We start from the raw sequence: 21,053 nt of genomic DNA, 5'->3' as shown, positions 1-21,053 counted from the left end.
TACTGACAGACTTTACATCTTCATCCCAGGGATTTCCACCAGCTGATGAGACTAGACTATTTGATGTGGTTCCCCCTGAGAACTTGAGGCCTCAATTTGTTATTGCATTATATTATTTTATAGAGGTCGGTAAGGATTCTTACCCCCGCGCCCTCCCCCCCCACCCCATCTTCCCCCCCCCAAAACAAGTGTTTGGGGATGGGATTTGTACAAATGTCGGTGGGAAAATATCTCAAATTGTACTTTGCAGGGGATTATTGACGGACTTCTGTGGCTTATTGTGCAAAGGTTCGTGTGGGTTGCCGAGTGGAATGCCTTGTGTAGTTACGCCTGTCAAATGTAAAGGAACCCCGCAACTTGTTCCTCAAAATCTCCATGTCAAACATCTGGCTTCCTGACCAATCTGCCTGTATAAATGTTCAGTAGCTTTTCAACCGTACAGATAGTCTAAACAGAGGGCAAGTAGAGAATTTCGGGGATATTTGTTATGAACTGAACCTTTTTTTTTGGAAGCATTACATCTGTATAGATACTCAATAGCAGGCATTATAATTCATAATTCAGACCTGTGTGGTGGGAGATGTATATGATAACATTCACTTTTATTAAGTCCCTGAAACTCCATTTTACGTTTTAACCTCTGTTTGTAAGAATAAATCTTTCTATCCTAAAGTAGATGTACTTACACATTGTAGGTAAGGGAGTCGCTGTGTTTCCAATCTCAGTTGTTGTGTAAATGTTTACCAAGTACGTTGTTTGGGTTAGTATCTCGGATAGCCTGCACTGTGATGGGCCGGGTCAGAAACCTAACCTGCAAGTACATTTTTTACGTTCCAGCACAAACGTTTCTTCCAATACCTGAATGGATTTGGAGCTACTAATGGATAGATCTTCACTCTTGCCAAAGAGAAATTAGCATTCTCAGAAATGTCTTGGGCGTTCCAGCAAAATTAAACTGTCGTCCCATGTTACTAACCGACCGACATAGTGAAGATATACAGCCAGCAGTTTACCACAAAAACTCTTGATTGTGCGGTTTGGCTTTTAAGGAAAAAATGCCATTCCCGAACTATAATTACAGTTTGGGTAAGCTAAGAAAACNTTTTTTTTAATAAAAAGAAAATTGAAAAGATTGCTATGACATTACTTCAATTGGACATGTTGCAAGATATTTTCTAAAAATATGGCCGTTGACAATCTGAATTCCACATATGTAGCTCATGTTATTCTCATTAAATTTAATGCCTGACAACCATTTGGCAGAAAGTCTATGAAAGCATTTCTTTTGGGCCACGCCAGCTGGGATCCTTGTAACCAAGATTTGCATCGTAACCATTGTCATTCTTGCAGATCAATAACTTGTTTAGGTGTTGAGCAAGATCCTGGGGGCATGGTCCAATGTTATTTATACTTATTATTAACAATAATACTTGCATTTGATTTATCGCGTTTATCACATCTCCCAAATGTCTCAAAGTACTTCACAGGATTGCCAGTGTAGAGACTATATTTGTAGGCAAAACTTTGTTTCACTTGTGCAAAACTCAACAGAGAAGCTGGTGACATATTTGGTGATATGAAACCTAAGAGTAAAATGTTTTTACTGTTTACTGTATTCTGTATTACCAGGGCTGTTAACATGTGTATTGACTCAAAAGGCTAAGGCCACTCACCGGTTTTCATGAGAAACTGCTGGGTGCCCCTGAATGTAGTTTTTAAGAGGAGGAGGGTTTCTGTTTGTTAAATGGTTAAAGATTAAGATTCATATCCATTTCATTTCCTTCCTTCCTCCATCTCTCTCATCACCTACAGCTTGGAGGAGAGGTGGGACTTTGCAGAGCTGGTGAGGGGAATAGCAATTTTAACAACCCAGATTTAATTGGAAGGCACATAATCACTTGGTGTCTGGCAACCATCAATGATGCTCCAGAAATAATTTGAAGATGTGTTAAAATTAGAAGCTGCCCTAATGTGCTACAACATGGCGTGTGTCTCTCAAGGTCTCGTATCAGAGATGCATTCTGGGGAAGGTGATTCAATCAACTGCGACCATTTAGAAGTTTGTTTCACCCGTCTCTTCCTTAGAGAAAATGTCTCTTCCTCTCCCATAGACTACCTGTCTGAGATAAGTGACCTGTTGTTCAGGTCATTGCAATCCGGAGTCCCCAAACTATTATACGAGGGATATGCTAGTGCGCTGTGATGGACGTGGGCCTAATATTATCTATCAAATGGTAAATCTTGGATAGAGAGACGTTTTAAAATGCATTCCCAAGATGTGAACTTTTCCCCAAAAAAAAACTTGTTCAGAACAAACATAACACTTCTACTTTTTCAATTTCACTCCATTAAGATCTCCCAGGACCTTTGGACCTTAGAACAACGATACACTACATTTGTTTAGCGCCTTTCACGTCAGGACGATGTTGCAAGACCCTAGAAGGAACAAGTGAGGGCAGTGAGGAGCATTGTCCATAGTGTTATCATTCAATGGAGGAAATGATCACCTGTTGGATAGTGGAAAGGGGAAGGTATATCTGGAGTCGTGTTAGACTCCGCTCTGTGGAGAGTTGTGAGTTGTTGAGAAAATAAGTATTTGGCACAAAACAGGAAGGAAGTCCATTCAGCAATGGGGCAATGTGAGAATTTTGTTCCATAATTGAGAATTCTGCACAATGAGAGGCCAAAAATGTCAATAACGGAGGTAAAACCATCGAATGTAACAAGTGGTTACTCAAATTTATCTGTTAATTGAGACTGAGATTTTAATGGTGGGGGGGGGGGGGTTCTGACTGAATTGCCCAAACTACCAGGCTGCATGTGTTTAATGTGTGAGCTGTGTGTTTTATGAAAAATAATAAATCGGCAACTGATTTTGAAGACGCACCATAATAATAATGATAATAATAATAAGGAATTGAAAAAGAAATGCTTTGAATCTCAAGCTAGCTGATTGCTTCCAGAATGTGCAGTGATGAGTGTTATTGCTGCGGAACCTTGCTGAACAGAAGCTAATGCACTTTCTGACCCTTTTTCATACAGTCCACCTAACATCATTTAAATGAATCACAGAACTAATTTGTTTTTGGGCCAAGTAATGAAATGTCACAGGCTTCAAATAGGGCAGAATGTGGTGTTTGCTTTCTTTCCAGGATTGATAGGTTGGGAGTTGAACCCAGGTCCCAGAGGTGAAGGGACCACTGTGCCACTCAGTGTGACTGATTTGTCACCTGTTCTGCAAAGATTTTTGATAGAGATAAATAAAGTCATCTCATTCCTTTCGTCCAAGACTCCTGAGGCATCAGGATGATTGGTTTTGAAAGCTTTTTGTGGGTTGTGCTATCGGCTGTTTTATTGGTTGGATTTCAGAAACAGCCTTTTAAGTTGTGATATGAGGACAGCAATGTCAGGACCTGATAAGTAGGGTTGTTGCCACACTTGTGCTCCCCATTATACACACTTTATCAGGTTCAGTTGCTTTTACTGAAGGCGTAAACTGACCCTCATCCTAGATTTTAGTTACACCCTCTCTAGATGGATGACCTACAGACATTCTGCTTCTGCCTGTGGTCAGTGCATACATCTCAGTGCATCAAATAGTCTCAAATAACATGCGAGAACAAGAAAATCACTTTTGACGTGAATGCAATCAGCCTTGAGTTGCCATCCTTTTTATTATGCTTTTGTTTAAAATGAAGTCCCGTCATCGCAGTGATCTGCGGTCAAACAGCTTTATATACTTTTCTTTATCTGTGATTCTCTTGCTCATCCAAACCGGTTCTTGCTCGACCACATTTACCACCGCATTAATCTCTGGTATAACTCGGTTCAACTTTCTCAGATGCTGCCAAGTTGTTCTTCATAGGCTGATCTGTGCTTTGGAAAAGCCTGTAATTTCGCAAGTATTCGTAATGAGGATCTTTCTGTGTCACGGAATATGAATGTGGTCTCTATGTTATCTCATAGATATGGCTGGTTAGCAATGGTCAGAAGTGCGAATAGATGGCACCCCTTCGATACGTTTGCATCTTGAAGACTTCAAAACTCAGTTTTGTAAAAAATAAAGTTTTAAAAATGCAAAATACATGTAAGTCTGTATATTTAAACATAGCCCAACCAATAAGTGTCAGGCCTCGAACCCAAAACACCCTGACTGAGCTTTGGAAACGAACTGAAAAGAGCTAGTGACCAATGGAGATTCTTCTGCAATGGTTTATTTATCAGTACATTCCTGTTGTGTGTATCTATTACTCCATGTGTATCAAATGCCAGCAGAATGGGATTGGAAAGGAATAAGAAGTTGGTCTGAAAGGTTTACGTATAACACACAAAAGCATAGACAAAGGAGGCAAGAAACACAGAACAGAACACGTAGAGTTGGAGTGAGATACAATAAAAGGCCACAGCAGATCAGAATATGAAAAGAAAGGGTAAGCGACATTTTAAGAAAACATTTGAATCATCAGTGTATCAGCTGAGAGAAGACTTGTGCTTGTGTGGTCAAGAGAGTAATGATAGCGCTTCCCAGTCATATCTGTTAAGCCCTTCAAGGCACTTTATAAGTGTATGGTGTAACAAAGCTGAGTTTTTACAGGTTCATATCCGGACTTTTGTGGGCAAAAATAATCTGAGCAAAAGAAATACTGTTTTATAGACACCATTAGTTTTCAGAGCATGTGTGCAATACCTTCTGTAAGGAATGCTGTACTTGTATAAGTTTGAGACTTCTAATTTAGCCTCGATTTTGATAAAACTGCTGCCCGAGTGACACTTTTTGTGAAGGGCGTATTCCAATATATGCGTTTGTGCATTTTAAAGCTCTCTACTTACAGAGAGAGAGAGATTAATCTCCAATTAAGATAACTATTCCTCTAGATACCGGGTAGAAAAGTATTTGGGAACTCAAAGCACTGCAGGTGCATGTGTAGTTTAACACCAGCTATGTTTGCAGTGCATCTGACTCTTTATTTGAATGAGTGACTAAGGCCAGGTTTCTGAGTGAGCTCTTGAACTTGCAACTGAAGCGGTAAAGTGTACTGTAGTTTTCTGGTTTCGCGTGACTTAAATGATTAGTTTGCGGGGGAGTGAGTGAATAAAACTCCCCCAACAAATTCAGGATAGCTGAAAGTCAAAAACCATTTCATTCCTTCAAGTGTCCAAAGAAATTAAAGTGGATTTAGACGTATCATCTTGTTAAAGCCCCGCATTTGAATTGTTCAAAGAGTTGATTATCCTTGCCTCGGTAACAATTCCATGGGATGGTTTGATCTTATGAACCTAAGCTCTATTGACAGTTCCTCATATTAATGGATTAGGTGGCTTTGGGATACTTGTATCTTTCTTGCTCATTCCTTCTAAAGAACGCTTGCTCATACATATTTTACAAAGGCTCAAAAAATGACTCATCCCCAGATTATATCTTGCGTTTCAAAAATCACACAGATTATGTTACCGACTACGTTGCCAATATTTGAAATGTAAAATCCAAGGCAGACTGCAAAACAGAGCAAGTCTTAAGGCGCTGTGTGAGCGACGAGAATAGTTCTATTCACTGGCGGTTTCCCGTTTTTTCTGCCACTGCAATACAATCCGGCATCAGCGAATTCTGCAGCAAACTATTTCTGTTCTTTTATATCTCAATTAAACTAACTATACCCTTATTGTGCTGCTGGACAAGGCAAGCGAGCACAGGAATCAGGCTGGCTGCAAACGGATCTGCCTTGCAGCTATTTACCTGGACACGAGTAGAGAGATCTACTGCGAGTTCAGGTAACACGAGGCTTCTTCTGTGTGCACCGTGACACTTGTGATTGGTAAGAACCCACAACACAGTCAGAATCGTGCTCGATTGTTAGGTTTTAAAACTGTCCAGAAATAGAACTGATGAATTAAGAAAGGAATTGCAAGAGGAGTCTTATCAAGAAGGGAAAGGATGTTTCAGAAAGTATGGTAGAGGGGGAATAACTGACTGCAATTGTTGCAAAAAAAAATACACTTTTGTACTCATCCTGGGAAGAAAGTATTGGGAGGAGAGTATTTTCCACTTGTCACCCAGTGAGAGGATGAAGCACTTTCAGGTCAAGCCTAGGTCTGGTGATATATAGTGAATCCTCCAAAACCAGAAGTTACTATTAGTGCTGCTCGACTCAGAAATCTTTGTTAATCTTCCTTCCTTTATTCTAAATGATTTTGAAGTAGATCCAGCTGGGGAGAGGTTTCAATTGGATCAATTGGATAGAGAGATGATGTGCAATAACACAGAATGCAGGTGTGTAGTGTTACCTATCTACGTGTAGGACAGAAACTATGCCTTTGAACAGCCTGACTCAAATTGGTGGTTTATAATATGGATTTGTAGATCAGTAACCTAGGCAAAGCGACTGATCCTACTCAAGACCAAAGTCTGATGTCTCCTGACCTGCCCCGGCTTGTGCTGAACCCTGGCTGCAACCCACGTCACTCTTGCATTAGCCATTCCATCCATCGCTTACGTGATGTCTCTTCTTTTATATACTGTGTGACCTTGACACCTGTTTCTTCCTCTTTGCTCACACGTACTCTGCCAACAACAACACTATCCTCCTCAGTCAGTGAGTGGGCAGGAGCCAGTAGATAATCCCCTTACACACTCACACAGACAAATGACTCCTTCTCTGACTGTTCCTCTCTCTTCCCAAACCCACTTGCTCAGTTGAGACTTGCCTGCTGAATCTTTGAGCAGTTTAGGTATCAGCATCCAGAATCATGAGTATGATATGAAGAATCTTGACATAATCCATTAGAAAAGGGATGGGTTCTTTTTGTTTCTTAAAATCGGACGGGTCCAATTATTTTTTTCTCTATCTCCCCACGGAGGCTAATCTCACAAATCTCCTCTATCCGGGGTGCGGTCCCACAGGGGCTCGTTAGCCTCCAGCGCTTCTCCTAAGTGGCTGCCATTCACGTGCGAGCCTTGGCAGTGAGTGTTGACAGGCCACTCGACTGGAGAGGAAGTCACAGCAGAACTTGCCAGCTTCCCCACTCACTCAGCCACTAGGGGGTGCTGTAGAGGGACCAGGAGCAGGATCCCTGGCTGCTTTTCCCCTCCCCAGGGCCTTATTCCCAAAACCAGTAAACATAGTACGGACTAGGATTTGAACAAGTGTAATCCCTGTTCATCAGCTACAGCTCTACCCACTGCACCATCAAAGCTGCCCACTCGGTTGTTTTTTTTTGCTTTGTAGGTTCCAGTTTAGGCAGCACTGGGACGTGAATCTGACTAACTCCTTGACTCGTTAAATGTTTATTCACAGGGAGGCAACATAACAAAACAAAACCTGTGCTGAGATTTATATTTATAAGCTCACTGTGTCGGAGTTACAATAGGAAGACTATCATTCAAGTGGTCTAGATTCATTGTGAACTGGAAATTAAACCTTTTTATTTTATGTGCAAATTTGACCTTATAAAAGAGAGGGAAGGAACAACAAATCTTGTACCAAATTGTTCTCTTATTACTGTTTGAAAAATCACCAGATTCCTGTGCCAGTCACTAAATGGTTTCCATTTAAGAATCCCATTTAATATTAATGTTTCTAAACAGGGAAAAAAAACTATTGATGGCACCTGACATCAACTGCAAATGATTTTTACCTATTTACCGGATGAAGGCGGGTCATTCAATAAAATAGTGCGTCTCCAGCAATGCTTGGAATTTGGGTTGTGAATTGTCTGCCAGTTAAATGAGTGGATTGGATTTGTAGGCTGACTACGAAGGGTTTGATGTTCAGCTGCTTTTATCAAACATTGGTGTCATCTTGGGGGCTTTTCTGAAGGGTCTGGATGTCTGGCCATTCAACATCATGTCCGTCGTGTAGACAGCATTAAAGGAATGGAGATGTTGTTTGCAAAAGCAGCATTCCCAGAAGCTACGGACAAGAAAGATGTGCGCCATTTCCTACATTTAACTCTTTAAATGATGTTAGCTTGGCGGTAGCGCGTAGATTCCTGGTTTATTTTAGTGTTTCAAACTAATCGATAGATATCAGATTTTAATAAGTTTGTAAAAATGTAATAAGTAAATGTAAAATATCAATTAAATAAAAATTGTATTGAGNTTTTTTTAGTTTAACTATTCCTCTTGTGTTACTCAAAATTGCTTAATGTAGTTGTTTAGTTTTATGGTTGTTTTTGTGTTGTCTTAACAAACTAGCAGTTCAAAACCTTGGGAGGAAGAGGACTAGTTGGCACTATCTAATGTATACTGTGACACAAGGCATATCTTTTAATTTTCCTCATTTTCTCAGTCTCAAAAGGCTCGCCTTAAATCTGAACTTGTGCGGTGTTAGCCGGTTAATATTTAGCGCTGAGAATTGAAGATGTGTTAAGATTTCCAGTATATCTGAATACACAAGATGTTTTGTTTATAATGAGGTGGTCTGCACTATTCAGCCTATATTGGGGAGAGTCAGTCAGTCAGTGTGTTTAAAGGGTTCCAAATGAAGTTGTTTATCACGCTTGACTGCTCCTGATTATTTTGGACTTTGAGTGTCTGGTTAGTGGTTGCTGGTTGTGTATCAGGCAGTAATTTGGGCTGATCCGACTTAATTTCACGGGCAAAGTTTGCCTGTGCTCATTGCCTCAGCTTAGCCCTAGGACAGATGCTTCTTTAACATCAAGGGATGTTTTGTTAAGGCAAGGAGAATGTTACAGACACGTCTGCAGGAGTTGTTCTGAGCCCTTTGCTTTGAGGATGTGATATACTGCCTGTATATGAGATCTTGTATTTACTCATAATAGTTTGAGCTGCAATTACGCAGTATGTTTTACTCCGGTTAATGAGGGAACAAGGGGGTGCAGAGAAAAGTTAGAACATCCAGTGAATTCGTTTGCTTATCACTTGTGTGTAACTAACTATCTGCTGAAGGTTTGTACATCGTATAAAATAAACCGGATGACGAACAAACTAGGCGTTACATTTTATGGTGATTGTACTTCCCAGGACTGGAGAGAGAGAGAGAGAGCAATAGTTTGGAAAAGAGGCAAATTCTCATTCTACAAAGAACACTGTTTGTAATGTGCATAAACATTTCGGTAAAGGCACAATTATCAAATGAAATAAAACTTGTAATACTCTCAGAGACCGTTCGTTTTCACTCCTAGAATATAAAAAAACTTTCTAAATCATTGTTTCTCATTAAAAGCGAAATTAACAATTCTCTTAATCATTTGTTCCCTAGATTTCTACTTGAGAGTCAAAGAACTTTACAGATTTTCAGCAGGCTAAGGTCAAAGGACTCAAAGATAAACCCTCTTGCGATTGCAATAATAAATGTTGCAGTGGGGTCCACATTTCCATGGATGTTTCTCCTTTCTGATAGCTGTGAGGGTACGGTTACAAATGTCCCTGTGTTTCCCTCTATCATGCCCTAATGGAGTTGAATTCAGAGCTTTCTAAACCATTCCTCACTGTAAACTCAAATTCACAAGACCTCAAACGAGTATGTTGACAATGGAAAGGCACCTGACAAAGTACAGAGACATCTGCAGCAGAGGAATGGCAGCTTGACGTGGCATCGCAGTTGGTGTGTGTTACAGTCCGTTGGTTATGAGCAGAGTGGGAAAGGGGTAAAACTGCGATAAAATGTTGACGTATATTTGGAGCTGGATCTGTAAAGGAACACATTTTTTTTTTTCCGTTTTGCTATTTACTGACCAAACTTGCTGCGAAACGAAATCTGTTTCAGCAAACTTTGCATGGCTGTTTTTTTTAAAAAAAAACAATTCGGATTAACGCTGCTTTTTAATGTTCTGGCAAAGGCTACTGGTGTCACAGCAGTAGTCAAAATATACTTTTGGTGGAGTGTACGCAAATGCAGCAATTACTGTAGATGCTAACCTGCCCTTATTGTAAATGAAAGTACAATTAAATTAAACGATTTACCTTTTTTTAAAGTACAAGTAAAGGTACCAATTAAATGTTAAACAATTTGTACCTTCTCCCCCCTACCACCACCCAAAAAAAACTTGATGTACTCAAAGCTTTGCAATTGTCACAACGCAAACACGCAGACTGAGGAGACGCTGATACAATGCAGCGCAACACTAACTCTCGGCTGTAATCTAAACAAGAAAACTTTGCCGTTTTAGAATTTTCCCCATTTTGCTTTATGACAGCCAGCTCTGCCTTTAATCTTTGTGAAATTTGTTAAAGCCGGGTGACAGGAAGGGGATCAGTTTCTCTGTGCCTTTTTAATCAGTTTGGTATTTGCTCACCAGTCTAGGTAGTAGCTTGGCTTTGCGATGACAGACTTTGCACTGAGATAAAGATCTGAGATTCCTATTACAGTGCTTTGTCTTGCACCAGAGAAATCCATGTCAATATTACTTATATCGTATCACTTTGAATTACAGTTAGCTTTATCTGGAGGTTGCTGCTTTGAGACCGTTAACTTAACTCTCTTTACTTTCCTTGCTCTTCGTATATTGAAAGGTCAAGCTTCTCACCAGATGGTTTATTGGAACGCGTGGATATATATTTGGAACATCATCCAATAGGCGCTTTCAACTCGTTATCGTCTTAAGATAAAAAATCATTAGAAGGGCAAATAAACAAATTGTCAAAATGAGACTCTTGAGAAAACATACTTTAGGAAGCATATACAGGGTTTATAAATCCCCTGGATACATTTAAATCTCTAAAGTACTCAGTAGAAGAAGCGACTATATCTGTACTGCGGAAATCAGTGATTGTGAGTAATGTTTTACTGAAGTAAATACAGTGCTGTTAAATGGCCTTCCCAGATGTACAAGGGACCTTTATGTGGTGGATTTTGTGGAGTAGGAACAGGAGGAGGCTATTCAGCCCCTCGAGCCTGTTCTACAAGATCATGACTGATCTATACCTCAACTCCAATTACCCTCCTTGGCCCCATATCCCTTGATGCCCCGACCTCACAAATATCTCTCTACCTCAGTCTTGGAAATATGAATGGATCCAGCCATAATCCACAGCCTTTTGGGGGGAACTTTGTTAAACTTTGCCATTGTATCTGCAGCCATCACGGAGTTAAAAGTAAAACGTGAGCCGAGACCTATCATAACTAGTGTAACACTTCAAAGTCAAATTACATTTTTCTAACACGAAAATCGCAAGAACGAACTAAGTGAAATATGTTTAATGAACCTGAGGGCAAAGGCTTCAAAGCATAGCATGCGGTCTAACCTGCACAGGGGCTGTCGTCTTTGAACTGTGGAGAAGTAGTTTATCCTGGGTTAGCTTGATCTCTCAGCTGCCCTCCTAATCTGGTGAAAAAGCCCTGAATGTGAAGGGTTACCCCCATGTGAGAGTGACAGGTTTGGATAAAAGTGATCTATAGTTACACATACTGCTGCTCCCTTGACTAGGAGTCGCTGAATCAAGGTTGGTAAACCCAATGGATTAAAGGCATTTATTGAATATTAACCCATGAATGACTCATTTGAACCTTTTTCTGCCCAAGACAGTCGAATAATAATAATAATAATAATGATGATGATGATGCCTCATTGAATAAACCGAAGACAGATTCAGGTTGGGACTTAATTGGATTCTAAAAGTGAAAGTACGCATTGTGGATCGAACAACTAACTGAAGTTATTTGTTAATGTTAATGTTACCGATTGGTAGTCATCACTCCCCACCCCCCCCCCCCCTCCACTTCCCCGGGGAAAAAAAGAGTCTAAGGTGAGGTAAAGTTGAAAAAGTTAAATGCACAGTGTTAGAGAGATTATTGTAATAAATTGCGAAGTGTATGAGTGTGATAATGTGTGTGTGATTCATCGTGATTACAGACGAGCAAACAGGCGAGCAAAGCCGCTTCACACACTTATCCATTGCTTTATCCTGGGAGCCTTGATATGAGAATGCAACACTTTAGCTTTCACACCTAATTTTTTTCCCCCGATCTATCATTAAAATCAACTGGACAGAGTGCTTCCTGCAGCCCTGATCAAAGTCAGCTCCTGGTCCCAGCACTGGTCAACGCAGCTCTCCAACTTATGATGATGGTGTCGGAGGCGCAGTTTGTCAACTTGTTCCTAAAAACAAAGTTGACGTACGCTTTGCCTGAGAACAGATGATGAGAAGAAAGATACTGTGCAAATGTGGATCCTCCCGAACACCAAATTTGTCACCGAAACAGCAGCTCGCTGGAGGCTGTTCCCTTCACACAGACTTGTCCCTCCTGCTAATCCCAGAACATTATTTACAACGCTTTGAAAGATGCAAATTGAAATAAAACTAGTGGAGGTGGAGACGTAATGGGTGAAGTTTGTTCTCAATACAGTCAGTACATGCAAGGAATATTTGTTAAACAGAAACCTGCATTGGGTTCAGTGGAAGCAGTATCCGCTGTTTACCATGACTGTTTTGATCAGAATTAATCATACGTTTGAGAAACCTTTTACATCCCTGACCTTTAATTAAATTCAGCTGTTCTGCAATTTCAACTTTTAAAAAAAAAATAACCTCTTTGCTCTGACATGTGGTAAGTCAAACCCTTCCTTGATAATGGGTCGTCACAAAACTATTGGCGCAGTTTGAAGTATCGAGCCATATATTTTACCATGTGAAAACACAACTATTTTTAACCCTTACATTTGGAGTTCCTGTTTGCGGAGCAGGGTAGGTATGAGCTTGAATAGCACAGTCTAGGTCAGATGAGTGATGCTGGCCTAACTGCTAGCTGGTTTCACAATGCTCTGCAACTAATTTACCATCCTGTATGTCTATCTCTCTGCTCAAGAACTTCCTCTGCATAATGTTGTGGTTCTGATTAAACACAGTTTTCATATCCTAAAGGACCCCAGAGGTTTGCATGCGAGGAAATGATATCTGCTTGAAATTGAGTTTCCATCCTCCAGCCAGATATCTGATATTGATGATTAGGATACAAAAAAGGAAAGGTTATTTGATACAAAGTGCAGCTTTCCCCTCCAAACTATGTGTATGTTCATACCCACATATTTAATCTACAATTGATACTTTCCTCTGCCTCGCGTGCAGTAATCCTAATAATCCTTGCAGTTGATATAGCGCCTTATCACATCGTCCAAACGTCTCAGAGGGCGTCAGAGGATTTAGTGTGAAATGTAGTGCCTGAGAATGTACAGCCATGAAGTAAATGACCAATTTTATCTGGAGGATTTCTTGGCCAGACCAGGATTATAAAGATATTTAACCTATTATTCCTACTCATACGCAGTGTCTCTCTCCCTCTCACTCACTAACACACACTATCAGCAGATGGTTATAAAGCGTTGTTTGCAGTACTAAGCAAGTCAACGAGCTAACAGTTGTCCTTGCCAAATCTTGTGGTATTTGCTCATTGATTTGAGTGCAATGGACGGCAGGAGATGTAAATATACACTGACTTTTGTTGGTGCGTTGCGTTTACCAATCTACTTTTAAGGAGAGCAAATGTTGAATAAGTATGAATATGAATATTGAAGTATTAATGTGATAAGTATTTCTGATCTTTAAATGAGCTCCATAATCCCGTGTCAAGATTTATTGGGTGAAATTGACAGTGAATAATGGTAGATTTGGCAGCGTATCGGAATTCTTAAACTCTATGGCTGAAACTTCAAATGGCATTGTACTGTGATATGTTTTGGTTCAAGAGCTCGCTAAATATTTTACGCTGTAAATCTGAGTTCAACATCCTTAAAAAAACTATACATTTTTTTCGAAACTGCCTCACACTATTTGGCCTCATCACAGCGCCTTGGGACGTCCTCCCGACGTGAAAGGCGCTAGACAAATGTAATTTGTTGTTGTTGTTGTGTATTGGGATATAATATTCTTGTAATGTGTCAGATATGCTCTTCTACTTACTTACAGCTGATTCTATTTCCTAGAGAAAAAAAATCTTAATAATCCCGGCATTTGACACAGCGCCTTATCACGTCTTCGAGTCGTCTCAAAGCGCTTCACAGGATACACCTGTAAAGTGAATTGACTCCGTATTGTGTGGGCGAAACACGTCAGCCAATGGCGCACAGCAGCGTCCCCACAAACTGTTCTGTTTGGGTTTTGACAAGGTTATTTTTGACACCGAGGCACGTAAGGAATTGTTCCGCAAGGGCTGACAGGCACGGAACGGGGGAGGGAAGAGGTTTCAAAGCAAGTTCAGGACTTGTTGAATCCGAGCAAACAAAGCGTAGCACAGTTCCAGGGAGCTGTGTTGGATTGATGGAGGTGACTAGCGAGCTAGGTGCCTGAGGCTTTAGTGCCACCGCCTTTATTGTTTACAGTGTACATAAACGACTTGGAAGGAAATGGAAGCAGAAACAAAGTCGGCCAAGTTTGTTGACATACCAAATTAGGTGGGGTTGCTAATTATAGGGAACCAGCAACCAAAGTACAGAGGGTTCAGGACAGAGTAGGCTGTGGGGCTGAGAAGTGGCAGATGCAATTTAATGTGAATAAATATAAAGCAATGAGACAGAGCTGGAGAGGGAATGTGGGTGCTTACAAAATAATTACTAAAACATTTTATATGCAAATAGCACTTATTCTGTGGTCACTTGTTCCATTCTTTCCCCCAACTTTTCTTGACTATTTCCACGCAATCTATTTAAAACGTTTTTAATGTTTTAAGGTCAAACAATTAACTCATCTGTTTTTTTTCCTCCCACAGTACAGTTTGTAGAGTTTGGAGCATTTTTTTAAAAAAAAACATGCTTTTTTTCCCCCCCTGCTTGCAAAGTAGCATCGTTTGACACTAGCTAAAGACTTGCCCATTATTTGTCTCCACTTTATTGCTTTGGGTTGTAATTCCGGTATATTAGTGAATGTCAGGAGCCGAGGTTACTCCACTGGAATAAACTTCTACATAGTGTTACAATCCGATGCCAAAAAATAAATGCCTGTTACGGTGCAGTCGGTAGCAAAAGAGGGGGAGCTGTGGGATGTAACTAACTCTCCTCTTGCGCCAGATGATCCAGTCACTGTTGGAAGCATTCAGCCACCGCCTCAAATTAAAACTCTACATCGACCACCTGACCACACTTTGCCTGGAGCGGAATCCACAAGTTCTGGCTGAGCTGCCAGTGTTACCAGCCCACGAGGAAGAGGAGGAGGATGAGGTTTCCCGAGAGCGTCAGTTGCAGAGTTTGACACCTGAGCAGGTGAGCTGTTCCTGTTGCATTTTCCACCAAGCACTGTGGTACGTTATCCGGCTTGAAGGGCGATATATAAATACAAGTTGTTGTTGCTGTTGTTGTTGCTCTCACAACAACCTTTGTCTTTACCCGTTACACCTGATCATAAAGAGAGGGAAACAAATCCTTGATTTAGCCTAAAATGCGGTTCGATTCGAATGAATGAGCAGTGCGATAATAATAACAGTAATAATAATAATCTGCATTTGACACAGCGCCTGATCACGTCTTCGAGACGTCTCAGAGCGCTTCACAGGATAGACTGTAAAGTGAATTGTTGACTGTGGGCGAAACATGGCAGCCAATTAGCGCACAGCCTCGTCCCCACAAACAGTCGTGGATTGAGTATGAAAAGCATCTTATTAATGTCACGTTATACGACTGCAAAAATAATAATATTCAGCTATTTATTGTCCAAAATAATGAAAACGTGTCTCCCCTTTGTCCTTTGGGTTATCAAATGGATGAGGTTGAAGAATTTGCTACATAGGTATTTGACCCCTTAACCCAATCATGCTGAGTGGTGTCTGTAAATGACAAAGAATGTATTAAAGTGCGGCTCCATTAAAAATAGGGAGAGGTTTTTAAGATTTTGCTGCTTGACATTAATAAAAGTGAAGTGATCTGAACATGTGCACCAGTGGGTAACACAAAGCAACTTTGAGCTATTAAATAGCTCATTATATAGCTTTTAATCCAGTCACATGGGAAGCTACACTCTGGAACAACCCTCATGAAACGTGAAACTATGGGAACAGCTGAGTAAGTGCAAACACATTGTTAATTTTGTGTTAAGAAAACTGAGCGTATGAAAAGATAACTGCAAGGAAGGAGAACCCCCTTTTGTTGCAGTTATACAGAAAGCAGCTGGATAGAAAAATGACAACTATACCAAATCTCTTTTTAATTTTCCAAGTGTTCCCCCCCCCCCACACACAACACACACAACACACACGGATGTGTGATATTGAAATACAATTGTTGTATTGTGAACTCTTCCGACCATTTGGAAGCCACTGGATAAACAGCGATGTTGCAACAACAGCGTTCAACAGCACTTTAGACTTTAAACTCACTCACTCACGTTTATAAATAAAATGTAATAGAAAGGAAGTAGCTTTCCGTTATGAGCACAGAGGAGTGGGACGCTCCAGAGCAATGTGGAGTGATTTATTAGTATTTGTGAACCAGCGATATGAGCAGAGGTGGCTTTCCGGAATCGCCACTAGTTATCCTTGTGTTCTGCTGAATATCCCACAAGTGTGATATTGCTGGGAATACTGCTCAATAGGACAGAGGTAGAGACACGGTGTCGTATGCTTTATGAAGACATCAAGCCCAACACTTAACTGCAATAAATCCATTACAAAACTCTGCTGCTCTCCCAGCAAGCGATTGCTTCAAACCCTTCATCACCTGAAGAGCGTGAAAACCCCACCACCGGGAGGCCGAATGGTGTGAAGTTTGTATCCGTTTTTCCACCTGCACGTGGTACGTTTCGCCATTTGTTACCAGGACAGGAGCCAAATGGCATCTGATGTGTCAAGAATTGGGCAAAATAAAAATGGGCCTTTGAGAAAGAAGCAAAAATGTCTCCACTGTGCTTCACTTCGTGCTTCTGAACTGTGTAGAGATGCCACCGTGAGCAGCGAGCCAATATAAATAACCACTTTACAATTGGTTTAGACTTTTAATTAAATGAGTTGTGAGTGCTGTTAATAAATAGAATAAAGTCTGAATTACTGACATATGCTACAGTTACTGTGAGCCGTGCACCTCACACACTCCAGATGTAAGAATAGCATGTACGCAGCTTGTTCCTGCTCTTTCGCTCCATTGTGTAGACTTTATGATGCAAACATGAAATATGCCTCCGACTGTTAGCGTTTTAATAATGAGCACATGGAGCGTCAGCCCCAATGCCCTGCGGCACACTCTAAAGGTCTGATTACTTTTCTCGTCGCTTACTTAACAATGCGTGTGTCTGGATGGAATCGCTAAATGGTGAATTTTAACTTTAATTTTAGGAAAACGTGCAAATTTGGTATTTGTAACTTCAGTTTGTAGAGATCCTTAAACCGTAATTTGTGTTGGTGCGCCGTGTTTTTTTTTTGCTTCGATTGTATGTTGTCTTTCTGAGATGTTAAACCGACGTCTCGTCTCTTGCCTGCTCAGGTGGACGTTAAAGATCTCGTGGCTCTGTTCAAAAAGAGAAGAGCCTGTCCTAGTGTGCTGGCCAACAGTCCCCCAGATACATTTGGTCGGTCTCTTCTTGGCTGTTTGTGAGGCATTGTTGTGGCAATAATTGGCTGCCATGTTCACCTCCACATTCGTAGTCAAAAAAGCGCTGTACAGCAAATGGTGTGAAGCACTATGAGACATTTTGATGACGTGATAAGGCGCTTTGTCAAAGGCAAGGATAGCAATAATAAAAGTAACAATTACCACGTCTTTGAGACGTCTCAAAGCACTTCACAGGATATACTGTAAAGCGAATTGACTGTATATTTTGTGGGCGAAACGCGGCAGCCAATTGCGCACAGCAGCGTCCCCACAAACAGCCGTGGATTATTATTATACTCATATTCAAAACAACCTAACAATTATACTCTGATTAGCAATAATGTTTGACATTTGTGTGCTGTTCTACAATTGCTGAATTCTTCATGTTCTGATGCCTTTTCCTGAGCTATAATGGAGCTGTCACCTACACTGTAAAATGCCAATATAAATTCTGATGTGTGTGTGGAGGAAAAGGATTTGACTTTAAAAGCGAATGCTGTGATGTGGTCCATGATTCTTGGCAATGCCTGGAGTTTTTCCACCACCTCCCAATTTTCTTCAGCAAATTGCTACACATGGTGGGAATATTGGAAAGTGTCCAGCACGCAGTGCATATGGCAACAGCCTTTATATATAACCCTTCATATTCGATAAACAGCTCTGAGGATTTCACAGTGATCGTTCCTAGATAAAGAGAAAGGTGGGAGGTGACCATAGGCACTGTCGAAGTGGTAGGTTTTCAAGTGGGACTTAAAAGGTAGATAGAAAGTGTGGGGTGGGGGTGGCGGGGGTTGAAACAAAGGAAGGCACTTCGAAAGATGTTGGGGGTATAGTTGCTGAAGGCGAGGTCGCCGATGATGGCTTGGAGGGGGTGAGCAGAACAGTGGGATAGGAGAACAACAACAACAAGATTGCATTTGTATAGCGCCTTTCACGTCGGGAGGACGTCCCAAGGCGCTGGACAGAGCACAGCATTTCAGAGATGCGAGGGCACGAAGGGATTTGTAGGTGACGATCTTGAAAGCCATGCTCTGGGAGGCTGGGAGCTGGTAGAGCCTAGCGAGGGCTGGGGTGATGGGCATGCAGAGGTTGGTGCAGGTGGCAGAGTTTTGAACAAGTTGAAACGTGGAATTAGGGAAGAATGCCTTTAAAAACTCGAGTGGGGAAGGTAACCAAGTTGGGAATAAGGGTTTTGGTGAGGCTCTGCGTGAACAGAACAGGTGCTGATGCCTTGTCAGCGACCGAATGTGAGGCAGGAGGGGAAACTGAGGACTTGAACCTAACCCTAGGAGTGCACACTGACAATTTTAAATTGCCTTTTTTTCAATTCATAAAGACTGGAACCTAATAATAGTAATTAACGTGGCTGTGAGAGAGCACTGATCATCCTGCCAGCAATGCTGCCTGTAACCCATCCAGGGCTCTGAACTGAGAGGTTGGCAGAAGCAATTATAGATTGTGCTTATCGGATGTCGAAGTGATACAAATGAACACTGAGAACATTGTGGGAGAGGGTTGGGCACATCAAAAAGTGTTGCGGTAGAGATAAAGAGAAATTGAGCTAATTTAAGTGTGCTGTAATGACTGACTGGAGCGCAGATAACTAACTGATGATTCACGTGTTACTCTGCGAAGCTTTAGTGATTGTGATTGTTTGTGACTTTGACACACCTGGTTTACAGGCTGGAGGTGATGTAACATTGCTTCCAGCAGTAGAGCAATTCGGAATGGGCAACGGGATCTGCATATCCTGCTTCTAATTGCTCTCGTCTAGGGTTGAGGAGAGAGAGAGTTCAGGGCACATAAAAACCTGCACTAACTGCTGTTTGTTTTTTAATGTTATTAAGATCAACTCTTTAATGACTTAGCAATGGTCCCTTCAGAAATTCATGCTTGATTCATTGGACGGCTGAAAACCGTTTAAGGGACTGTTTTTTTCTTTGAGCAGGGACCAACTTGTTTTGCTGTTGCCTGCGATGATGCACGTCAATGTTCTGGTACCAATCACTGCCCTTGTGTGACCATATGCCCTTGATAATAACTACCTCTGCATTTGAAATTATGCAATGCCTTTCGCATTGGGAGGACGTCTCAAAGTGCTTCACCCGGCAGGCAATTTGCACACAGCAGCAACGTTCCTCAAACAGCCACGCAGTGAATTCTGAACTTTATCTTGGGGGGGTGGATTGTTAGCCAGGATGCTGGGAGAAATTCCCTTCTCCTTTTCGAATGGTGCAAAGGGATCTTCCAAAATCCATAAACAGGACCCGCGACCTTCTAATTCAGTGGGCGCTGGGCAAATCTGTTTTGTTTGAGGATGCCAGAAGACATGTGTGCTTTTGTCCTGAAGGCACCATGAACAAATAACACATGATGCATTTCAGTGCAATTTACCTCATTGCACTGTGTGCTTGGAAACCATTTGCCAAACCCTTTTGACATGAAGCAGAGTCCCTTTCCTATGTTTGCATTGACCAAGTAACATGCATTTCAGCTCATTGAGCCGAGCTCCTAAAGTGTGCAGGAGTCCCAGCTATCTTCCTTGATGTTTCCATAGTACTTAAACCGATATTAATTCTTTAAACTGTCTGTCACATTGAACGAACTTCATTTAAAACCTGTGAACCGCACTAAATAGCTTTTGCTGATAAACAATATTACATAGACACATGCAGCAATATAATAAAAAGTATTTTTTTTAAAATATATGGTATTCTGGGCAATATCTTTCACTTAAGCCATGTAATAAACTCACGGTCTGTGATCTTCGAAAGCGAATACTGGCCAATGGACTATCTGTCTGCCAAACCAGTCATAAAAATTCACCAGTGTACTTAACAGAGGGTGACACTGAATGTTTTCCTCATAAAGCGCTGATATTGAGTGTACAGTCGTAAAGCCGAGGGCAGTAAAAATGAACATATTAAGGGACCCGAGTCCTTGTGAAGGATGACTGAGCAGGGAGCAGCAATTTGGCCACATGTCGGGAAAGATGGTAAGTTGATTACACGGCCCAGTTAGATCGTCTAATCGAAGGTGGAATGTCCTGAAAAATAAAGTGATTTCCGTTTAGTTCCCTGTTTTCCTTTAGTTCCCTGTTTTCCTGTCTTTAAAGAACTTTGGCTTTGGTATGAGTGAAACAAGATTATTGGCCTCAGACTTTCAATGAACCGAGCTGTTGACCCGCCTGATGTCATTAAAGCAAGCATTCATAAACACGCTGGGAACACTGGCTGCCGATAGTCCATGACCATGTCGCACATTTCTCTGCTGCTTTGACCAGTAATTGAGCCTCAGGGTATTCTCAAACAGTGACTGCATTGGTTTCTGGCAGTGGTAGTAAAGTTATTGCTCCCCTCTGGTTTCTGGCTGCCACCAGTGTGTAATAATGCTGGTTATAACACCCTCCGCACACTTTTTCACTTCCCTGGAGGCAGCACTCTTTTATTTATGACATTTTTCGACTGTTGCGAAACAGATATGACATTAAGCATTGAAGCCTAAGTTGAGAATTTGCAGATTGTTCAAAACTGGATTTAAAAACCTTTCTCAGCCATCCTTGGGCTAATCATTAAAGCCACCTAGTT

At 41.2% G+C, this 21,053-nt stretch overlaps 1 protein-coding gene across 2 annotated transcripts in view; it reads left to right on the top strand.

The window, feature by feature from the left end:
• The window catches only part of LOC103176771 (ERC protein 2), a 299,917-nt gene that overhangs the window by 246,862 nt on the left and 32,002 nt on the right, over nucleotides 1-21,053 (top strand). For both annotated transcript variants that reach the window (XM_007890526.2, XM_042339596.1), the window contains one exon: nucleotides 14,959-15,150. In XM_007890526.2, the coding sequence (XP_007888717.1) occupies nucleotides 14,959-15,150 (192 nt within the window). The remainder of the gene's footprint in view (nucleotides 1-14,958; nucleotides 15,151-21,053) is intronic.

The sequence above is a fragment of the Callorhinchus milii genome, unplaced genomic scaffold (genome assembly GCF_018977255.1).
Source record: "Callorhinchus milii isolate IMCB2004 unplaced genomic scaffold, IMCB_Cmil_1.0 Scaffold12, whole genome shotgun sequence".
In the NCBI taxonomy this organism is placed as follows: Eukaryota; Metazoa; Chordata; class Chondrichthyes; order Chimaeriformes; family Callorhinchidae; genus Callorhinchus; species Callorhinchus milii.
Note: the sequence above shows the minus strand (reverse complement) of the source record. Positions and strands in the feature narration are given on the sequence as shown.